The sequence below is a fragment of the Myotis davidii genome, unplaced genomic scaffold (genome assembly GCF_000327345.1).
Source record: "Myotis davidii unplaced genomic scaffold, ASM32734v1 scaffold238, whole genome shotgun sequence".
In the NCBI taxonomy this organism is placed as follows: domain Eukaryota; kingdom Metazoa; phylum Chordata; class Mammalia; order Chiroptera; family Vespertilionidae; genus Myotis; species Myotis davidii.
This window is the reverse complement of record NW_006293779.1, coordinates 12,539,311-12,563,472: the sequence shown is the minus strand read 5'-3', so window position 1 is coordinate 12,563,472 and position 24,162 is coordinate 12,539,311. Positions and strand designations below refer to the sequence as shown.

Sequence of the window (24,162 nt, the reverse complement as noted above, 5' to 3'; positions counted from 1 at the left end):
GGGCACAACAATTCCTCTTTAAATTCCTTCCTTTATTAAAGAAAGAGGTTTTGGTCTCAATCCCATCGGTGAACTCCGGCTCCCCGAGCACGGCGTAGGGTGGCTCACCTTGCGGTGGTACAGCTCCTCGGGCGTGGTGGAGCGCAGGCTCACGAGGCGGTAGTGCTTGGTGATGGCCCGCGGGCGCTTCCGTGGCGGGGCAAAGCGCTCCATCTCGGTCACCAGGTACAGGCCCTGTTTGACGTAACCGAAGTAGCGAGCCTTGGCAGACACCTCCTGATCAGAGTCGGCGTCCTCCTCCCCTTCGTCGTCTTCTGCACCCCTCGTCTCCAAACGAGAGCGTTTGGGGGCAAGTTTGATCTCACACTGAACGGTACAGAGACATGTTAAACTAATAGTGAGGAACCAAAGACAAGTGTTAGTGTTAACGAGAAAAACACGTTTAATTCCACTCTGGTTTGATTCCTTTCATCAGGCGTGTGATTAAAACTAAAAATGGAACTCAAAGGCACCCAACAACAAACATGATCTACGTCAACAGCTCCAGAAGCGTCCAAATGCACTGCTGGCTGCTGATCTCCGAAACTAAAGCCGCTTTAATAATAAGTCATTAGGATGATCTCGTGCATACACGCCTGGTGATTATTCTAGGGACATGAAGGAGTCAAGAATGTTAATTTCTTCACTGCTGCTATTTTCATACCAGCTGTGGAGAAGTAAGACGATGATTTGTCTTATCTATTTAGAAAAGGAACATGAACGTATGTATCTCCTCGACTGAGAAAAGTGTCCAGGAGCTTCACAGAGTTCTGAGCCTGGAAGCCTGACTGGTAAAGATAACTTTCATTTCAGACTTAACAGGGTTGGCTTAGAAGCTAGGCCTTAATTCTCTCCAAATAACATAGACTGCGTAACAAACTTAGAGGCGAAAAACACTTGTCCATCTACATCGAAGTGAAAGCTATTGAAGGATGCTAGCCTTCAAAGACTTACAATCAGAATTTTAAATGACCAAGACCTAACTTTAAATTACTAGCCTCTATTTTCCAGTCTTTTGTCATGCTAAACAAGCTTTTCTTACTGAAAAAAACAATTTTTTAAAATTGTCATATTCAGAGAAATAGGTTAAAGACTATATTTCTTAGGTAGCAATAACTTTTACATTTTAAAACGATTAATCTAGAAAAAAAAATCTATCATGTCAGTGAAGAAAAAATAGTTATAGATAGCAAAATGACTATCCATTCTCCTCATTCTTCTACAATGCAAAATTTTTAATTGACTAAACAATAGATCTTTTTTATACTGAACTCAATCTGTGATTCCAATCACAGACTTTTGTTCTTAAAGCCAAAATTAGAAAATGGGATAACAAATTAAAAAAACAACAACAAAAACAAAAAACAGATCTTGCCCTAGCCAGTTTGGCTCAGTGGGTAGAAAGCATGGACTGAAAGGTCCCGGGTTCAACTCCGGTCAAGGGCATGTACCACGGTTGCAGGCTTGATCCCTAGCCCTCATCAGGGTGCCTGCAGGAGGCAACTAATCAATGTGTCTCTCTCACATCGATGTTTCTCTCCCTCTCCCCCTCCCTTCCTCTCTCTCTAAAAATCAATGGAAAAATGTCCTCGGATGAGGATTAACAAAATGAAAACAAATACAGAGCTTTAGGTTGTGGGTGAAATTCATGTTTTCTTTCAAGCACACAGAGGCTCTGGAAGGAAAGCATTACCTCCAAACTTAAAAATCCCCCGTCGTGGGCAGCGGTGACTTGAGGTGCCGGTTCAAACCACTCACAGGATTTTCCCAGTAGATTCTTCAAAGTTTTCACGGAGGAAACGGTCAAAGCCCCTGAGCAGCGAGCCAAGATCACGGCACTGTCCGCCCACCAATTCACATCGACAAGCGGGTACAAGGACTCTTTATCTAACGGGGAAAGGGAACCCATGCTCATGCACCTGCCAGTATGGGCTAGCCACACACACCTGGCCCAATAACCAACTTACCCACCAGACTGGGGCGCTAAAGACATGGCAAATAATGAGAACACATGAACTACAAGTCATCACTCTAATTCTAACAAAATGGCAATCTATAATATTAAAAGGGTAATATGCTAATTAGACCAAATGTCCTTTCGGGCGTCATTCTGGAAGTCCTGCCGGATGAAGCCAGGGCCCGAGCTAAGCAACCTGGGTCCCAGGTGCCTGCCAGTGGCAGTCAGAGGGAAGCAGCCCGGGTCCCAGGTACCGGAGGGAAGCCGGTGCTGGCAGCTGGGGGAAGGAAGGCCTACTCTTGCATGAATTTTCATGCACTGGGCCTCTAGCTTATTTAATAAACACCTGAGTGCCAAGAATTTGCCAAAGTTCAAAATTACAGGGATGCAGAGTTCCTCTCAGAAAATGAAACATACAGCACTCTATTTCACATTTTCAGCATAACAAACTAAAAGGTAGGTGGGTACAAAGTGCACAAATCATCAAGGTAATAAAATACTTTGGAAAATATTCATACATCACTTTTCAGACAAACAGTAATACGAGAATTATACCCTTTTTAAAAATACAAGACAAATGTATGATGGGTTTCAACGCTGACTGCCTCACACACTTGGAAGGGGATCAGGGTAAGGGCCGACCCAAAACATGCCACTTTGACATAAATACTTTAAGCTGAAGGAATTCAAGAAACTCAAAGTTCTTTTCCTTTGTCTTATCACTTCTCTAAAATGTATTGTCCCTTTTCTAAGACACAATAGAAGCCCAATTTCCAACCAAGCCTTGGAGTTCCTCATCTGGGGGTGCTCCCACAGGCACGCTCCCTGTGCATGCTACTGGGCTTCTACTTGTTTTCCTCTTGTTCTTGATTTTGTGCTGGAAAGATTTCACAATACGAGTCCAGGTGATTTTGAGAGTACATTTATTAAAGCTGGGGACAGTGAAACACGGAAAGGCTTAGGATAGAAGCAACAGGAGACTAGGAGGGATTGTTTTGGTTCTCTAGAAACGCTATGGGAAAGAAGTGAGCCAAGGCGGTGGTAGAGCAGTGGTTCTCAATTAGGGAAGTTTTGGTGCTACTGTCATCTAGTTGATAGAGGCTATGGATGTTGTTAAACATCCTACAATGCACAAGACAGTGTCACCTGCCCATCTTGTTACTGTCTTTTGTCTAATTTCAGGGCTCAGCAAAAACCCAAGAGGATGAAAAGAAAAGATTTGTTCCCTCCCCTACATCCATTACGTCATCTAAAGAGCACCTTTAGTATACAATCAGAGTCTCTTAAGGTGTTTAAATATCATATTTCACAGGACTCACCTTTGACTTTTTTCCTCTTCTCTGTAGAGAGTGTCCAGTCGGGATTGAGGTCATCGTACCCTGGCTACATGGGAAAACACTCATATGACTTGCTGAGTCCGCAGTGTGAGAAAGGGATGAGACCATCATCAAGGCGCTGCTTCCCTTTGACCTCTCTATTCACCTAGTTAAAATCTCCTCTCCTTACGCTTGAAAAGCAACTGTTTTTACACTTAAAATGTGCACATTGGGTGTTGGGACTGAATTTGAAGAAAACAGTATGCACAAGACCAGTAAGACAGCAAGTATACAACTAACACAAATGGAAGCAAGATACACTAACGACTGATTCTGCACACACTCACACCCACTCGCCCTGACAGACGGGAGCACAGCCGTGCCCCTGGGAACACCAGTCCGACCCCGGCCACTGTCACTGAGCAACCCCTTCAGGCTCAGCTTCCATGGCTCTGAGCTTGGACTCCACAACCTCCAAGCAATCCAGTTCTGTCTATGACTAAAAATCTACTAAGTTAAGTATATAAGCATGCAATCTTTAAACTGAGTCCATTCATGTTCTAATCACACGGCAACATAATGTTCTACCCACCTTTGTGGATGCAAGGACACATCATTATCTCTCAGATATCCTAAAACAACTGCAATTACACCACTATCAGACTCCCTTTTGGCTCCCAGTTAATTACTTAATCTTCAGAATTACAATAGTACAGAAAAAGACCCGTCCCAAAATAAGAATCATTTGGGCATTTATCTGAAAACTCCAGGCTAAAAAAGTGATGCTATACTTAAATCAAATATGCTTTTCATGCCTGGCCAGTGTTGATCAGTGGCTGAGCATTGACCCATGAACCAGGAGGTCAAGGTTGGATTCCCAGTCAGGGCACTTGCCTGGGTTTCAGGCTCAATCCCCAGTAAGGGGCACACAGGAGGCAGCTGATCAATGATTCTCATCATTAATGTTTCTATCTCTCTCCCTCTCCCTTCCTCTCTGAAATCAATTAGATATAGATAGATATATAGATATAGATATATGGCTATACAGAGATAGAGATAGAGAGATATGCTTTCACCTAATATAACACTGTAAACATATATATGCTATTACCAATTTATCAGTAGCTACTGACACTATTAAAATTGCTATTTCTTTCCATGGCTTGAAAGAACTTCCTACCCTCTACTACTATAATACGTCACTCAGAATAGTCCCTGAGAACAGAAGATCTAATTCTTTAAACTTTACCATAAAAGGCTACATTTATTTGGGGGAGGGAGAGGAAGGCTAAGTTTATATACTAAGGGAAGAAATAGATTGTCCTGGTTGACCTCATCAGCCTTCAACTCCGAGGACTCTGCAGAAAACCGTGAGCTGGCCATGCTTTACACATGTGACACACGTTCTGTAGGCAGAGAACCGTGAACTAGCCATGCTTTAGACATGTGACACACGCTCTATAGGCAGAGAACTGTGAGCTGGCCATGCTTTAGACACGTGGTACACACTCAGTAGGCTGGTGCTCGGAGGGCAGATCACCAAGTTCCCATGACCAAGCAGAGCAAAGCAGGGGACTCACTCCTGGCACCACATGGATGTGTTCTGAAGAGAATCTCCACGTTACCCCTCTTTGTATGACCTGCTACCACATGTCTGCAAACAGCCTAAGGTGCCCTCACTTTAGCGTCGTGGTCGCCTGGAGAAGAATGTCCCACGAAACAGTTATAGATTTGTATAGAAAGGCTGTGTTGACTAAACCAGCATTTTCTTCACATGTAAGAATTTTTATCTGTTTTTTTTAATGGCTAGAAGCTAAATATAGTGAAGCCCCTGCCTCTGACAACATAAAAACCACCTTTCAAAAGTGTATTCATTCTGCAAACATTTATTAACATTTAACATGCCAAGCCCCATGTTAGACCCCATGGAAGCAGCGCATATGCAGAATCTATGTCAAGGAGCTCACAGTAGTGAGGCCGTGCAATCAGCTGTGAATTGTACCAACATTCAGCACCTGAATGGTCATCTTCTTACTCATCCCTCATTGACTCATCCATCTAACAACACTAGTCCTTACCTACTATGAGCCAAAAAGAAAAGAAAACGGAAATGAAAAAGGTAAGCTTTCTGTCTACTATGTCTAAGGAAGAACAAAGAGGCAAGTAATAAAACTTCTTCAGAGAAAAATTAAGGCCAAAAATGAGATGTAAATATATAAACATAACATATGGGAAGTGTTTGAAATGAGAATCACTTAGCAGTTTACTGTATTCCAGAGATGAACAAAGCTCCCCACGCGCAGACTTCCAGCCAGATGGATTTTCGTACTGACAATGAAAGCCAAAGTCTTGAATCAAGTCAAACCCAGAGAGCAGTAAATCAGACAGGCACTGGCACTGCTATCTTTAATCATTAGATTTTATAGAGAAAATAATCAAAGCACAACATAAAACCTACTAAAGCTGCACATGACAGAAAGAAAGGCCCAGAGGAGCTGAACCCACAGTTTGGTAGAAGAGTTTACGTTCATACAGGGCAACTGTAACATCAGTTCTTCTCAGGCAAGGCTGCAGGAAAAATTACGAGCTCTAGCTATATCCTATGCATTGTCACAGCATCTATTTTAACACATCAAGTGCCCAGTCAGTCACTGGTGACTGACACTATACCTTCTGTCCAGAAGACACAACAGGCTGGGCGCTTCACGTGTTAAACTAAGTGGCCTGTGCACTCATTTTCCAGGGCAGCCACAGAGGGAGGCAGAGCCCTGTCCTGCGAGGCTGGCCCAGCGTCACCTGACAATGGCTAGCGGAGGGAGAGAAGCTGTTCACGTGTCTCACATGTTAACATCACCTCTCCAGTGTCTGTACATAGGGAGGCGCAGAGCTCCAGGGGGAGGCATTCTGTCAATGGCACGGGCTCTCTGCCCGTTTCCCACCAATCCCGCAGCTCGTACCTGCTTTGCTCAGATGAGGTCGGTATGTCTCCATGTAAGCACTATCAGAAGATACTCTGAAAAAAGGTGTGCCCTATGAAGTCACAGGGCCTGGTCAAAATGAAATCTTAATTCTAAAACTAACATTTAATGACCTAAGCTCACCGCATTTAGCACTATTCCTATCTATTAAAATGAGTATAAACCCATTTTTAACTTAATAGGGTTTCTGTGAAGCAAATGAAACAGATGAAAACTGCTCTCTGGACAGCCAACCCTTAAGGCACAAATGCTATTTATGCCCAATAGTCCTTCCTGCCGACACCATCAACTGAATTGATGTGCCTTTCCTCTGAGCTTATCTCCTCATAATATTAACTTGTTATGTTATTGATTTGTTTATCATTCCCCTTGCAAGACTGTGAACATCTTAAGGGCAAGGACTGGGACTTACTGCATTTTCTACTCTGGCATTTGGTAGAGATTCAAAGAATCGCTGAACTTTATTTTATGATGATTGTTATGAATATAGTAGCTACTTACTCTTTATAGTACTGTTACAAGCTTTACAGCATTTACTCCAGCAGGCTAGATTTTAATGACTCCTTCGCATATCAAAGGCCAAATCTAAAATGCCCAATCCAATGTGACTGACCCCCAGGACACAGGTGGGAGACTTGAGCAATGTCTGGGTGCTCAGACTCCCTTTGCGGGACAGAGTTACCATCCTCCTCTCCTGTCCCACCCCAGCATGTGCTGTGGATGTTATTATAAAGTTAAGGGTTTAGCAATGACAGGCTATCTCAATTATTTATTCTAGAGCCTGGGACATACTAACTAGCTCAGAATTCAACATATCTGAGAGGAGAGAAGAGATCCGTGTTACATTTGCCGAAAGAAAGGATTGTCTGTTCTTTTAAAGATCATCCAATAAATAAAGTCTAATAAACAGGGTTTTTTTCCGACCTTTTTAAAATGCATTTGTTTTCCAACATGGTCATGGAAAGAGCATGGGCATTAGCTCCACTGCTTACCTGAGACTAACCCGGGGACAAGTGCTCAGGAAATAAGCAGACTGCTTGAGGTCCCTGGATCCCAGCCACGGGAGGTAAAAGGGAAGCTCACTGAGGTACCCCAGGTCAACCAGGCCACAGCAACGCCTTCTACACTAGAGACTAACTTCTAGCCCGATGTCATCTCCTCTACCATACACCTGCTCTGCCATTTCTGAATGCCCTTCCATTCCTCTCCCATTACTTTACTGATGACCTAGTCCAACTACTGAGATACTTAGTTATTCATTCCTGAGTTTCAAGATTTTTAAACTATTTTAATAGAATCATTATAAAATTCCAATTAGTGAATAACATGAGTTAAAGAGTAATGGATTATAGTGGCATTAATTGGCAACTAAGACCAAAAAAATATTAAAAAGATGAGCGTAGGTCAACAGATGTAAGTTGTCTTTAGATGCACACAAAAAGACTATCCAGAATTTCAGTAAACAAAAAGCATACTAATGGGTTTTTGCTCAAATAGCTCTTATGCTTCATGTATGACATCCGAGGGCCATGGTCAGCAAACTGCGACTTGCGAGCCACATGCGGCTTTTTGGCCCCTTGAGTGTGGCTCTTTCACAAAATACCACATGCAGGTGCACACAGCGCAATTGAAACTTCGTGGCCCATGCGCAGAAGTCGGTTTTCGGCCTGGGCGAGTCTATTTTGAAGAAGTACTATTGATATTTGGCTCTGTTGACTAATGAGTTTGCCAATCACTGTCCTAGGGTATTCACTAGATGAAATATTAAGTGTGCTTTCTATTAGGTGAATGAAATTTAAGAAAACAGAAAGTCAGGGAGAGGGGAAATGCCTTTAATATTAAAATTTTTCGCCATTTAAGAAAAAATTTGCCCAAATGTAAAATTTCCCGCATAAAACAGAATATCAGGATCTTCCCAAATGACGAAAGCTGAATACTTTACCACCATGTAAAATACAGGCACCTTTTGGCCCCATTCTCTGGCATGCTTAGCTAAAACACAATCATTAAAGGACCAGTTTTGAGAGCTGACCCAATTCCACTTCTAGCATGAACATAAAGTCAGATTAGCTATAATTTCAGGAGAGAGACTGTCCCTTCTGGTTAGCTACCGAGGACAAAGACCAATGAGCACCTCTTCCATTTAGAACAAGCGTAGACTCGGTAAGTGAGAGAGAGTGGTAGAGATGCACAGACCAAATTAAATTCAAGGTAGGAGCTAAGGGGGAAACATAATCTTCCTAAACTTGTGTTAAAAATATCAAAGAACTAAATAGCAAAAATGAGTAAATTAAGTCAGTGAAGAGAGTAAAGAAAATGTACACTTTCTCTTTTCCTCTACTAATCTGGAAAAAAAAATGCTGTTAGTTCATTAAGAATGATTTCAATAGTGCAATTTAACTGGTGAAATGAAATTTAAAAGAATTCTCAAAACAGATATCACTCCATATCATTCAGGGAAAATGCTCTAATCTTCAAATTACAAAACTATCCACCAAAGCTGGTGACAAGGTATTTCCATAGGCAAAGGGGGACTGGTAAGTGAAAGAGGGAAATTAGCCCTTACAGTGCTGACATGTACAATGACCCGGATAGAAGGAAAAGCTCTGTAACATAAACTGTGTGCCATTGAGAAGATGTTCTTTAAATCTTCAGTCTACCACAATACATGGCATTCACAAGCTGACCTCACTTGCCTGTCATGATTCTAATTTATAATTGATGTTGATTCTGTTCCTAAACAACTCATTTAAAAACCTGTCATTGTAAGACATTAAAAAGTTAGCAGCTCTATCTTTCTCAATATCTTCACTATCCATCTTTTGAGTGATAATTTCCTTCTAGCCAATAAGTCAGTCCAATATTACTAGCGTTGCAAGATTTGGGAAGAATTGCAATGCTTTTAGAATACTGACCCTTCAAAGCTTTAATCACATTAGTTGACTTTTGCTAAAAAAAAAAACTAACATCTCCATTCTGTATTTCTGGAATGAGAAAAGGGGGGAAATGGAGAATTAATGGACAGATTACACTCCGCATTCGGAGTGCACCATGCTGGAAATTAACAACAGTACACAGTGCTGCTCTGTTTTTATCTGTCCTACTACCCTTATAATGTAACTTAACTAAAGTTTGGAATGATGAGAATAAACTATGTAGTGCACTACAGTAAAATATCAACAAAATGAAATCGGCATCACCAGTGCTCACCCTCAGCGAGAATCATTCTAAGATCAGAGTTGAGAGACGTACCTGCTCGTTCTGATTCCACTCGCCTTGCTGCGTCAGGGATGGGACGGCCCAGATGCTTAGTTTCCCTGAGAAGTGAATGGCTGCAAGGAGGGTCCCGTCTGGAGAGAGGCTCATCTTAAAGATCCCATCCTGCACAGAAATTACACGACATTAATGACAGGGCGAAGGCTTGTAGCTCGACAGAAATGACTTCCAGAACTTAATAACACACTTCAGAGGGTGCCGTGCCATCAGTGATCTCTCGTAATTAAGGGTTCCGGCAGCTTCGTGACATTACAAATGTGCTCCGGCATATGGAAACAGGACTCTTACCCTTCGGGAGGACTTTTACATCTGTTTTATAGCGTAATAATTTACATATCACCCAAAAACCAAATATGATATCATTATAAAAATATTGCTTAATACCACACATCAACTACCATGAGTTCTCAATAACTTTAATGGGTTGATGTTACGTAGGTTATGAATTTCTTGAATTTTGGGTTCACATCTTTACAAAATTCTATCTGCACACAATGTCTGGAATATGCTATCCATCATAGGCACAAATAATGCCGTGGAAGAGAAGGAAAGGGAGGAGAAGGAAGAGAGAGACAGAAGAGAAGAGGACCCAAGGGTGACAGAACCACGGCAGCTGGGGGAAGGGAGGCATTTCTTAACTTGGGGCGCACCATGAATGCTTCAGCTGGCAATTACCCCATTTAAAGACTGCCAGTAATTGTTGCCACAGAGGAGAGAAACCATGTATACACTGATTTTACATGGTCAACCTCATGGTTCACAGAGAAAATCGTATCTTTCAAGTCCTACTCATTCAAATCATCTCAGGCCTTTCCCACGAGAAAACCAGTCTTGCCTAGCTACCATGAGAGGAACCACACAAGCAGAGATATCACCTGTCTACCCCCGACAACAGACTCAGAAGAACCCAACACACTGACCGGACATCTGCTTCCCAGTCAGCATGGATTAGGACAGGGCCTGAGGTAGTTTACCCTCGAGACTAAAACAGAGACCTGAAAATGGCAGCCCAGAACCTTACTTCTCCTGAACCCTTAGGAAATCTGGCAATACAGGGCCCCCATCCCCAGACGGCAATAATCAGGAGGGACTAGGTAGCATGCATGCCCTTAGGAGGGTCATGCCCCCACCATTCCCTGTGATGGCTCAAGAATAGTGCCAAATATCAGCTACAGAACCAAAACCCAAACATGACTATACTAAAAATCCAGAATGACATCTGACTCAATTCACCACGTTATCTACATTAGTCGTCATCAACAAACAGAACAATTTGAGGAAGTGAGGAAATTGCTGGATGAGTAGATAGAAGAAAACATCAGGATGTGCTAAGTTCACTGAAGATGGCATCCTCCAATCTCACCTCACCTGGATAGAACGCTCTACCCAAGAAAGCCAAAACTAAATATAAGAAAGATTAAAATACAGATGCCTGGGAAAGGAAAGCAACAGAAGCAAAAGCACTCCAGCAAAGTTCTGACTGCACCTCCCTTCCGTGCGATGGAGACAGGCATGGCTAGAAGGAGGACCGGCATCTTCCTCCCAAAGCTCTAGTTCATAAGCCTATGGTTTGGCATCAAGTGAGCCTCAGAAGCCTGCATGCTTAGGAGCTGACGCATCTCTCACCATCCTTTAGAGCAGGGGTCCTCAAACTACGGCCCGCAGGCCACATGCAAATACAAATCTTGCTTTTGTTCGCGTTTTGTTTTTTTACTTCAAAATAAGGTATGTGCAGTGTGCATAGGAATTTGTTCATAGCTTTTTTTTAAACTATAGTCTGGCCCTCCAACGGTCTGAGGGACAGTGAACTGGCCCCCTGTTTAAAAAGTTTGAGGACCCCTGCTTTAGCATTTACAAAGGAAGAACCTGAAGGCCTGAAAGCGTTAAGACACCAGCCCAAGAGCATTCAGTGCAGACAGCAGAACCTGAACAGGGTGCAGTTTCTGACACCAGTCCATGTCACTTCTGCTGCATCACAATTACTGCCAGCTGGGCATGCCTTCCTAGTAGTCACAGGCATGCTCCTCCGTAGAAATCATGATCAGGTATCTTTTACTGTTTTTGTCATCAAAATAGTTAGTCACGTGTGATCTATATGGTAGCTCCCAGGAATTACCAAAGCTTCGTTAAACAACTCCACTAAAAATGCTCTCAAAGCAAGGAGAAAGTTTATGAGTCTTATTTAATAATAACAGAAAAATGTATACTGAATGCAATAATATGAGCAATTTACAACAGCATTGTGATCAGGAAAATAATGAATGAACATGCACAATTTTCTTTTGATTTAATCTCTCCCTCCTTTCCTTCCTTTCTGTGCAGGCACTTAAGCAATAACTGTATTAAGTAAAATGGAACAATTGCTTTTAATGGGGTGGGTTCTTGATCCTCTTAGTTTCATTTGATACTATGACATCCATACTGCAAACTTATCATTCCTCTTGAAGCCTTTTGTTGTAGAAATTTGCTCTCACACACACGAAAGTTGAAATTATAGTATAATGAATACCCATGGACCCAATAACCAGCTTAAACAAATATCCATGTTCAAGCTTATTTTATGAATCTGTCCCGAGACACCACAATGTCCGCAGGGATTTTAAAAAATAGTAAAATACACAAATCTTCAGTGAACACCTCCATGAAGTCTCACTGCTGCATGTGCCCACAGAGTATACAATTAAGAGAACATGCAGAGGGAGATCTGTGACATTCAAGGTTCATTCAACGGTGCCCTGCATGGCACACTGGTGAACGTATCTGAGAATCACAGGTTAAGCTTGTGAGTTACCTGTTCTTGTCCTGGGTGACTGTATAACTTGACATTTAGCATCCTTAATAATCCCAGTGTCTTCGGTACCTACAGCATAAGGGCACATCATACAAAAAAGATTAATATTTTCTCATTGTAAAAAGTCCTTTTTATCATAAACTGAAAACGATAGCAAATCTAGTATTTAAAGAAATGGTTAAGAAGATCATCGATAGGTGTCAGAGATATCGGTGAGACAGTTTTTATCTGGAAAAAAAAATCCACTAAGCGGTAAATCTTACAAATACATCCATAATCAAATGCTGTTTAAATACATACATAATAAGTGTAATACAATCTATGCAAATTGGAATCTACTCCTAGCTCTACTCAAAGACACTGCCCAGGTTATCATTCTATCCTAGCCTGACTATGGAAAAGATCAAAACTTCCAACAGAAACTTCATTCATTAAGGAATTAATTCTATACATGAAAAATACCAGAAAAGTAATCATCATTTAGAAACCAGCATTTTAAATAACACAAGATTATTTTGGTCTTTAGATTTAATATATTTATAAAAGCAAGAGAGGGAGATAGGTATAATTTTTTAAATGGAAACTAACAAGTGTCACTGAAGATGTAGAAAACTCGGAATGCTAGCACATTGTTGGTGGGAATATAAAATGGTACGGTGCTGTGGAAAAGTATGGCTGTTCCTCAGAAAATTAAGCTTAGAATTACCATGGGATCCAGCAACTCCATGTAAGCATATACCCAAAATAATTCAATGGATGTTTTCAAACAAATACTGCTGGGGCCCAGCCCCAGCAGGTCCAGGGGTTCCCAAAGGTGTGGATGGAGTCGGCAAAGAGGGAATGACACTGAGACAGCGTTCAGTTGATCAGCAGCCTAGCCAGGTTCTCTCACCATTTTCTCCAGCCGGGTTTGGTCTGTATTGTCCTGTTACATCTGTATTTATACCAGTTGATTTTAATCCTATCCATTCTATTCCAAAGGTTAGGGCGTTTCTTATCTCCATTCCAAGGTTACTCTATTGTTCTTTCATATTAAGAACAGTATACCATACACGCCAGGTCCCTTGAAACATATGCTGTGCAGATCTTTCTTCCCTGCAGCGACTGTGTCAAGCAGCAAGGATGGACCGGCTTCCGGCAAAATACTGGTACACAATGTTTATAGAAATACTATTCATATCAGCCAGAAAATGGAAACAATTCAGATGTCCATAAACTAAAGAACAGATAGACAAATGTAGCATATGTACACAGTGGAATATTATTCAATCATAAAAAGGACTGAAATACTGATACATGCTACAACTTGGATGAACCTCGAAAATATTATGCTAAACGAAAGAAGCCAGATACAAATGGCCATATGGCATGATTCCATTCACATGAAACACTAACAGGTAAATCCACAGAAACAGAAAGCAGACTAGTGATTGCCCGTGATGAAGATGTTCTGATACTAGACAGTTGATGGTTGCACAAAATTATAAATGTACTAAATGCCACAGTCTGTATACTTCAAAATGGTTAATGGTTAACATAATGTGAATTGTACTTAATTTCAAAGAAAAAGGCTTTTTTTTGTACTGTTTGTGGAAGTTAAAATTTTCCTAACAGAACTGAGTACCTGAAGACATTAGTGACAGCGTAGCTCCCAACATTTTCTCCAATGACAAGAAAGAACAAGAAAGGAAAACTAACTCTACATAAAAACCACGCCACAGCTGAAACTGAAGACTGAGGACAGCCAATCTTCATAATAACTTTAAGAAGAAACAGAAAAATCACCAAATCCCAGGGTGTCACCTCACTTGCTCTTGTCATGTCCCCACAACCCCCACACCCACCCCAGGCCCACTTCAAGGCCTGGTGGTGAGCAAAAGCAGAATGAAAAACATTACAGAGCCCAGGGAGCCAGACAAAGGAAACTAACAAAGGGTCTGAGGCCTATGGAAAATCACTTTCAAATTTATAATCCAAACAGACTTCCCAGAAACAGAAAAAATCTGAATTTATACAATGAAAGAGGTACCCTGGGAACATTAACCCAGAATAACCAACTCTAAGAAATAACCTAGGCAAGCTATCAGATTCAAAGCTAAAGAAAATCTTCAAGACCTCCAAGCACAATGGCCAAACAACATACAAAGGACCCCTGAGCCCGGTTCTTCCCTTCCTCCCAGGAACTGAACTGTTGCCTGGCACCTGTGCGGCTTATCGCCCTCAGTTCTGGACACAGCTGTACTCTCCAGAGCAGAAAGTCCCGGAGGGCTCCTACCTTCACCTTCTATTGCCTGGAGCAGTGATTCAATGTTGAACAAACAAATAAATAAACTATCACACAGATGACAGGAGCATTAATTTGGCAACTTGGGTCAATGCATATATTGAATTTTGTACAGTCTGTTTTACAACCTAGCAGCCTCGCAAGAGACTAGAATATATGGCAGCAGCATTTTTCGGTCAATATCCACCCCAACACAATAGCCACCTTAAACAAACAATCAGAGGAGGTTCCACGAGGACGATGTCTGCCACCTGACAAGAGGAACGAGCCCTATCATGCAGGTGACCTTGAGGCAGGGGAAGGCCATGGAGAATGACCATACGTTTAGCTGCGAGACTTACGTAAAAGCCACTATTGTAATGAAAATGCACCTGCAGCATCTCAAGAAGTTAATCGCATGGCACAGCATTCAGCTGGCAATCGATATTTTCCTTTCCCCACTTACTCTGTCAGTGCGCCGGCAATTGTCTTTAAAAAAATGCCAGGACCAAAGCTGCAGGGCAGGGGGAAGACGCACACACAGGAAGACACAGAGTGAACGCACAGAGGGCTCAGAGAGCCAGGGCCACAGCAGGCCTCGCCGTGACTGCCCCTTCCCCAGACCGCTCCCTCTGTCAGTTACGCCTGCCCCAGACCACAGCTGGCCGACTTCATGGCTCATCAACAGGTTTGGGTAGTAACAATCCCTACCTGAAAGGGTCGCTGATAATTAAATGAGCTAATACACAGAGCAGCACTCAGCACAGCTGCCAGACAGAAAACGTGCTTAAAAAATGATAATGTCCAATGAGCAGGTTCAAGAACAGGACTACGGCTAGGTTGACTGTTTCCTAACGAATATAAGTCACACGCCATACGCTTTAGATAAATCGGATCTGTGAAAGGAGCACTAAAATGTCACTGCATTAAGTCCTTTTCCTCATTCAGGACAAATTACTTCGTCCTCTTGATCCTGCCCAAGGCGTGCCTGCCCGAGGCCCAGCAGCCAAGTGAAATGCCGGGACTGAGACTCACCACAGCAACCGTGTCTCCGCCGCTGGTGACCTGCTTGTAATAAGGCGACCCTGACAGCACCCTCCAGGCAGAGAGGCCAGCGCTGGACGCTTCCGAGGTGCCCACTTCGGCAGCTTCACATCCGCCCACCAGCAAAAGTCTACGAAAGAGAAAAACGAAAAGAATTGCTAAGTTGCCAATATAAACAAGACAACATCGAAACAAAGGGAGCAGACAGTTACCTTCTCAAAGAAAACTAAAGTCAGATCACTACATACTAAACCTAGAAGGTAAATATTTTAGAAGAAACAAGCAAAGAAAGCCAGGTTTTTCCATTAGAATGTCCCCTTCCCTTATGCAGGGGTAAGGTTTACACAATTCAGCACCTAAACCCCGATGGGGACTTAGAAATGAGAAAAAATGTTTCAAGGTTGGCCACTGAATAGCAAAGGAACACTCAACACCAATAAACTTTAACAAACAGATGGGCCTCCTCAACCAGACACATAGTGTGTGAATCACAGCAAAGCACCGGGTGCCATGAGGGCATTTAAAGACAGAGGAGGAGGGCGGGCGTCGGTGCTAGGCTGGCTGAAGGCAGGCGCCAGGAGCCAAGGCAGCAGGGCGGCCTCTGGAAGCTGGACGAGGCGAGAGAACAGATGCCCCGGGGCCTCCTGGAAAGAATAGCCCGCTGACCCCTTGGTTTCAGCTCAGCCAGACCCATCCGGGACTTCTCACCCCACGACCGTAGGACAGTGAACATGCTCTCAGCCACCACGCGTGCGGCATCTGTTAGGGCAAATACGGAGATCTAAGGTGCACTTGCTCCCTTCCCAGCCCCAGGCGACCTGCCGGACTCTAACGCCACCGTCTGTCCTCATTTCATCACTTCCTTTCTAACTAAGCAAACAGCAACCATTAAAAAAAACACACAAAAAACCCCTCATCTCTACCACACACTGTAAAATGTAAATCATTCAAAACTGCATAAAATCCTTCTAGGTTTAGCCACAGAGGTCAGCCCAACTCAAAATCTCAAAATTCATGAAGTATTGGCAATGTGCCTTATTCCCAGAAATACACCTGGAGCCGTCACTCGCAGCCATGCTCTTATTGCTTTTAGACATGGCTCTAACAAGTGTTTATCACCGCAAACTGCAAGCAACAAACTTGGGGAAGATGCCCTGCAGCAAACCTATTAGAGCTGTTTCTACCCAAGGCCCATCCTCAGAGCGAGCAGATAATTAGCCCAGTTCACAGGGAAGGAGGCCTGGGTCCAAAGAGAGCATCTGAGCAGTCCTTGCCTCGAGCAGCCATTCTGCTCAAATGGTTCTTTTGCACCAAAATAATTTCCCCCAAAAGGTATATTTACTGCAGATAAAATCATAATATTCCCCTGAAGCTAACTACCAATTTGAAGAAAATATAGTTGACAAAAATACTTTAAACAGCACTACAAAGATGCAATCTAAACAGCAGACGACCTAAAAGTCTACTAGACAGTAAGAAATACAGTGTAAATGACCTGGTTCCTTCAGAACTAACTCTCTCTTATTCTTATTCTCTCTCTCAGCAAAAGAACAAAGAATGAAGGAGAGCCCAGTGTGCTCAGTGTTGAGGGTCCATCTCTGAACCAGGAGATCACAGTTCAATTGCCCGTCAGGGCACATGCCCAGGTTGCAGGCTTGATCCCCAGTAGGGGGCGTGCAGGAGGCAGCCAATGATTCTCTCTCATCATTGATGTTTCTGTCTCTCTGTCCCTCTCCTTTTCTCTCTGAAATCAATAAAAATAAAAAATAATAATAATAAAAAGAACACAATCTGGATGCTTGATGACACTGACCGATTATTGTTAATTATCTTCGAATATGATAATGGCTTCATTTTCATGTTTATGAGAGGCCTTATTTTTTAGATACACAACTGAAATACTGAATGATATTACATGCTTTCAATGATTTACTTTGAAATGATGCAGGAGCAGACAGGTGGAGGAATGACTGGGAATACAGACAGAACGAGACTGGCCATGAGCTGATCATCACACTGAAGGGCAGACACAAGGGAGTCGGCATCCTACTCTCTATGAACACGCTTCCAATTTTCCATAAAGAAATATTTTTTGAAAGTAAACTTGTCAGGAAAAACTGCTCTGACTAGATAGAAACAAAACAGGTAATTTTGAATATCTACATTTCCAAATGTACTGTTTTTTTCCAAACAGAAAACACATCATGCATAAAATATATCATTAAAAGTAACATCTATACTAATAAAAGGGCAATATGCTAATTAGACCAGGAGGCCGAACATCTTCCGACCATGCAACTTCCTTCCAGACAAAGCCATGGTGGTGGGGGCTGAGGCAGAGGCGGTTAGGGGCAATCAGGCTGGCAGAGGAGGGCATTTGGGGGCCATGAGGCCGGCTGGGGAGGGCAGTTGGAGGCCATCAGGATGGCAGGGGAGCGGTTAGTCAGCAATTGAACCAGTAGGCAGGCAAGCAGTTAGGAGCCAGCGGTCCTGGATTGCAAGAGGGATGTCCGACTAAACCGGCAGTCGGACATCCCCCAAGGGTGCAGGCTGGGACCCCCCCGCCATGCACAAATTTCATGCACCAGGCCTCTAGTAATTATAATAAAAAGTTTCTGAGAACTCAACAAAACCCAAAAGGCCACGATACAGCAGATCCTGATAACTAAAATAATTTTTGTCTGATGAATATGCAACATATACACTTACACCAACACTGTAATTATTTTCTCAGGAGATTGAGCATTGTTGTTTAATCTGCACTGCTATGTTGTGGAGGGGACAGATGCCATATCCAATTTTCAGATTACAAAACAGACATAGGGAACTTTAAGTTGCCTGGCTACTGAAGGACATACAGAGCTGAGATTTCAGAGCTATTGTCGCCTGGTCTTGATACTAGGATACCCTTCCTCTCTATAAAATTCTCACAAATAACGTGGTCGTGCAAAGATCAAATTGGCTACAATATGAAAAGATCAGAATGAACAAAAGTGATTCAATACCTGCTTCCAAACAACCCCTCCACCATTCATGGCGAACAGAAGAGTAAGTGGGGAAAGAGGCAGAATGATGGACCAATCATGTACTGTCCCCACCAGACGGTATGGCAACCTGGGGACGCTGGTGCTCCAACTACAAGGATGCACGTGTGCATATGTGGATCTAAAGGGGGGACTGACAGCCTTCATCGACGGGTCCTGTCCCCCCTTCCTTTCCTCGGACAGCCTTGGGCATGCTTTCCTATCCGGGAAGGAAAATGAGCACAGCCCGGGGAGAGGGCGGGTCCAGGAGCCACCACTGCTCAGGACCTCATCACGACCTCTGAGCTGGGTGCAAACACAGCCTAAAGGATGGATGAACTACATGGAGAAGAGGCCAGAGAAAAGTCTGCCCTTTAAACAATTTCCTGGGCAGATAAGAGCATTCTCAGCCGAGAGAACCTGATGTACGAGAGCACAGACACCAGTGTGAAAACGGTGCTCAGAGAAAGGTAAGACACGCAGTAAGTGCTTCTGGCCTGTACGAGGCCTGCAGGACAGACGTCCAAAGGGTTCTTGACAATACAAAACGATTCACCTTGCTCCCTTCCTAGGCATGTCCACCTTCCACCTTTATACCAGTGATGGCGAACCTATGAACTCATTTTTTTGGTTGATTTTTCTTTGTTAAATGGCATTTAAATATATAAAATAAATATCAAAAATATGTCTTTGTTTTACTATGGTTGCAAATATCAAAAAATTTCTATATGTGACACGGCACCAGAGTTAAGTTAGGGTTTTTCAAAATGCTGACATGCCGAGCTCAAAAGGTTCGCCATCACTGCTCTATACAGCAACAGTTCTTTAAACCAGCGGTTGCCAACCTTTCAGACCTCATGGACCACCGTGGTCCGCGGACCCCAGTTGGTGACCACTGCTTTACATCATGCCTCCATGACCAAACGGTGAGCCACCTGGGCAGAGACTCTGTGTGTGTGTCCTTTACAGCATTTCCCAGCATTGTTTCACTCCAGAAACACCTACCTGCACACTCTGCAGAGAACTACAGGGACACGAAGATAACTAAAACACAGTCCTTGTCCGTGGCTCACCCTCTCTGGCTTCAGCTCTCCCACCTGAGAAATGAAGGGTTGGGCCCCGTGATGGATGATCTCGTTTCCAGCTCTGACATTCTAGGAGTCTCAAACTCAAAGCAGGAGCATAGGTGCCAGACAACAAAAATGGACTGTGACTGATGCAGCAAAAACGCACAGTGGGGAGTGGGCTAAGTGAGCAGGAGTGCGGGCGGAAGCAGAGAGACAGGCAGTAATGGGGTGGACAAGGCCATCGGAGGAGCGGGAGATGGGCAGACAGCAGGCCCCTAAGTATCATACATACATAACAACGATGATCTAAACGGGGCGCTACAGTTATTGCCAAGGATTATAAATGGCTTATGGAGGTTCTTCAAGCTAATAATTGTTGGAAGAGTCTGCCATCTAGTGGCTTGACACTCCTTCAATCCAAGGAGAGAAATCTGAAATACTAGCAGAGACACTTGGATATGCTCTGTCCAATGACCAATGTGCTTGTGGCATACAATCAGCAAGGAAGGAAAAAAAAGAAAAAGGAAATAAAGAAAAAATGACATGTCTCAAAATTGAGAAGTGTTTAAGACTATGCTTACGGCCAGAGTAAGGGCTCAAAAATCATTGCCCTCCACTCTGAAGCTAGAAGCCATTCCTCTCTTGGAATAATTGGAATGGTTCCCATTTTAATTCATTTTAGTATAACTTAAATATTCGTTACTATAAAGATGTTACTCGTTCAATACTTGAAATTCTGATTACCTTTATGTATTAGACAAAGAGCGTCTAAGAAGGAAACACGCATAAACATGACGGTTCCCATCAGTGGCTCTCAAACATCAGCACGCCTGGACTCTCCTGGAGGCTTGTGAAAGCGCAGACCGCCGGGCCGCCCCTCAGAGGTCTGACTCAGTGGGCCTCGGGAGGAGCCCAGGAATCTGCATCTCCAACAGCCTCTCCCGGTGATGCATGCCGCCGGGCAGGCACCACCCTCTGAGAATGCACACTTCCCATTACGCTGGGATCCATGAGCTGGCTCTGCAGGGCACGGTTCACCATGAATCAAAATACGAAGCATCTTACTATCAAGTGGACACACGCGTGAGGATCACCAAGGAAAACTGCTTATCCTGAATCGTTAGTTGTGAAGACAAAACCTGAGAATTTTTCTCAGATAGAGAAAGCACTAATGGAGAAATGGAGACGGCTTAGTTCCAAAGCAAAACTTCATTTTCCCGGCAATTTCGTAATTAGGCATTAAATGTTTTTAAAATTGAGCGGTACCTGGTTATAAATTCCTTCACACGTAATTTGGAATTTAGAATAAGAGGTATAGGAAATCTATAAAAATCAGCACTCCTCGTTTTCTACCTTTCAAGCAGAATCGGACCCGTATTCAGAGAGTTGGTTGGCTGGCATAGATTAGACATTCTACTGCAGAGAGATGAGAAAAAGGGCAAGAAGGGCTTTACAGGCAGAGGACAAAACAAGTAAGCAGCAGCATGAAGGCTTTAACAAACAAAGACACGGAGAAATGCAAGAATTCACTCATGTCTGAAGTTATCTAGAGCAGGAGTCAGCAACCATAGCCTCTGGACCAAATCCAAACCACCACCTACTTCTGTAAATGAAGTGGCATTGGAACACACTCACACGCATTCATTCGTGTGTTTCTAGGGCCGCCTTCACACTGCCAGGGAAGAGCTGAGCAGTTACAACAGAGCCCGACTGGCCCTTTACAGAAAAGCGTGCTGACCATTGGTCTGGAAAAAGAAACATGAAGGGCAGTGACAGGAGCCTAGAGAAGTCAAAAGACCAAACTACAGTCGGCCTTTAATTCTAAACCCAGGAGCTGTCGCTCTCTCCCCAGGGCTAAAGGAAATGAGAGGTGAATTTTTAAGCTCAGGCTTGTGTTGTAAGACCTGTATTCCTTGCCGGAAACACAACAGAAAACAAATTAGAGGAGGATCAGACAGAAAGCAGGGAACACACTTGATAATAAACTGCGTGAGAAGTAGTGAGTTTCTGAACTATAAGATGGTAGTAGAAATGGAGAGGAGAAAAATCTGAGATATATGAGAGAAGAATAATCAACAAGTCTTAAAGATCCATAAAAATGAGTTAAGGCAGTTATCGAAAGTGAATCTCAAGTTTTGGCCTGGTGAAATGCTATATATATCAAGATTTGGGCATACAGGAGCAAATGTAGGGCTAGAGGTAAAATATGATCAATTCATTTAGAATGTAATGAGTATGAGGTACTTGTGAGCTGGCTATCCAAGACAAGTTCTGTGGGGCTGGGCCAATCACTCTGGGGTAGAGGGGGGACTTACGGGACACAGATTTGGGAGACATCACATATGCACTTAAGTGGTTGTTTGGTTAAAGCTGCCTATAAAGAATTCACAGAGTAGGTAAAAGAAAAATATGGCCAAAGGATTCCACTAATATCCACTAGAATTAATAATCAGGATCAGCAAGGTTGTAGGATGCAGGATCAATATACATAAATCAACTGTATTCCTATATACCAGCAATGGACACTCAGAGGGGGGAGCGTAAGTGTACACACACACACACACACACACACACACACACACCCCTCACGAGCTAGGGAAGAGGAGAGAAACACCCAGCCCAGCTCTGCTACTGCACACCTGTGTCCTACACGGGCAGCTCCTGATGGGCTAGATGTGGCTCCATGGCACCTCTCAATCCAGCGTTCTAGGCAGCCATAACCCACGGAAGGCAGGCAACACCGACAGTAAAATGTAATCCTATTCCTCACTAGGGCAACCTCAAAGGAAAAGCTACCTCCTGTTCATTTTCTTTAATCTCCCAAAGCCTTAGCCAAGGATTCTCAAAGGGGGAGCAAGGGATCGGAATGCCTGACAGAGGCTTTTATCAAATCAGATGCTGGGATCCCATCCCACAACAACCTGATCAAGTCTTGGAGAGAGGAGCCTAGGTATGCATCAGTCCTCATTCCTATAAAACAGACTCAACAGCCTTCTTTCCACTCTCTACTCCCAAGAGGGACCCACCCAGCTAGCATCACTCAGAGTTTAAGAAGAAAGTCAATCTGACCCAAGTCAGATCAAGTTAAACTCCCACCAAAACACTCTGAAAGAAAGAGGGGGTAGAGAGATTGGTTGACTGATTGATTTACCACTGAACAGGTTCAAAAACTTACAAAGATCTTAAAAGGCCCATTTAATTGCAATGGTAACATAATGAGAATGAGCCCATCCTATCAAAGAATCTCTGAATGTAGGAGTGATGGATGGGTGAAAGCTGATTTCCAAAAAAACTTAATGTTTTTCAATACTAAGCCAAAAATGTTCAAATTAATAAGGCATTGTCTTCTACTTTAAAAAAGCAGGCAGCTGGAGGCTGTTAAGAACCAAGACACTTTGAGTCACACATGTCTACCCATCCTTAACATTCTGGGCAAAAACAGACCATACGATGTGGCCAAGACTCCCTTCCCTGCCTCCCCAGAAACAAATGCCTATAAGGCGCCCCCCCCACACCAAAAAATTACTCTGTGAAGCTCAGAAGCCCCTTAATTCACATGTAAGGGCTTTCACCTCTACCAAGACAATGCAGCTTTCCCTATTTTTTCCCTACAGACAACAGCTTCACTTCTCTTCGAAAAACCAACCTGAAATATGAAAAGAATTTTCTCATGCTAGAGGAATGAGAAATTGAGAAGCGAAATGAAAAACCCCTTAATATAAGGTCAACTGGATTACTGACATTCATACTTCTCAGGCACAGGGCTGCACGTTAATCTCCCAAATGCCAACAGACCCTGCATTACCGAAGGCCAAGTGCTCTCTCTCCCTGCAGTGGGAGATAATCGCAATGACCAGGACCCAGTGCTCATTCCCCTGAAATCCTCCAGAAAATTATTAATCTTATCTAGTTAGGGTTTATGAAAAATTTAGTATGCATGTTACAGCTATCTTCTCCTCTAGCTGTCAATATAGTGTATCTTTCCACATATCAGTGCCTTGATTCTCCCAGAATACATATGACTTAGGAACCAGAGAGAAAGACAGGCCACTTTACGGTGATGTAATGGCTGTGGAAGTCCACTGACTACCTTGTAGAAGTATCTCGCAGGTCTAGATGGAAGGTCCACCCCGCTGGAGGGCAGCAGAATTTGCCCTTGCCCTTGGGTGAAGCTTTCAGGTAGGGGACTCAACACTATCTTCGCCACAAGATCAAATTTAACCATTTGTGGAACGAGCCTGTATTTCCCTAGATAAGAGTGCTGTGCCTCTGTGTGCTCTACGGCACCCCTTCCCATTCCACGTGAAGACTGTTTCCCTTGCGTTTGGGCCAGTGAAATTAGCATCCCGTCAATGGAGAGCTCATGTACACACCAAACACTTTTGATCCCCCACTAAGTACGAGCTCT

General features: G+C 43.3%; 1 protein-coding gene across 1 annotated transcript in view; it reads right to left on the bottom strand.

The window, feature by feature from the left end:
* NBAS (neuroblastoma amplified sequence) overlaps positions 1–24,162 on the bottom strand; it is a 189,893-nt gene that overhangs the window by 139,814 nt on the left and 25,917 nt on the right. Inside the window, exons 11-16 of the mRNA XM_006767606.2 lie at positions 15,656–15,794; positions 12,358–12,426; positions 9,543–9,671; positions 3,316–3,379; positions 1,733–1,926; positions 109–366 (exon numbers count right to left, since the gene is read on the bottom strand). Coding sequence (XP_006767669.1) covers positions 109–366; positions 1,733–1,926; positions 3,316–3,379; positions 9,543–9,671; positions 12,358–12,426; positions 15,656–15,794 — 853 coding nt within the window. The remainder of the gene's footprint in view (positions 1–108; positions 367–1,732; positions 1,927–3,315; positions 3,380–9,542; positions 9,672–12,357; positions 12,427–15,655; positions 15,795–24,162) is intronic.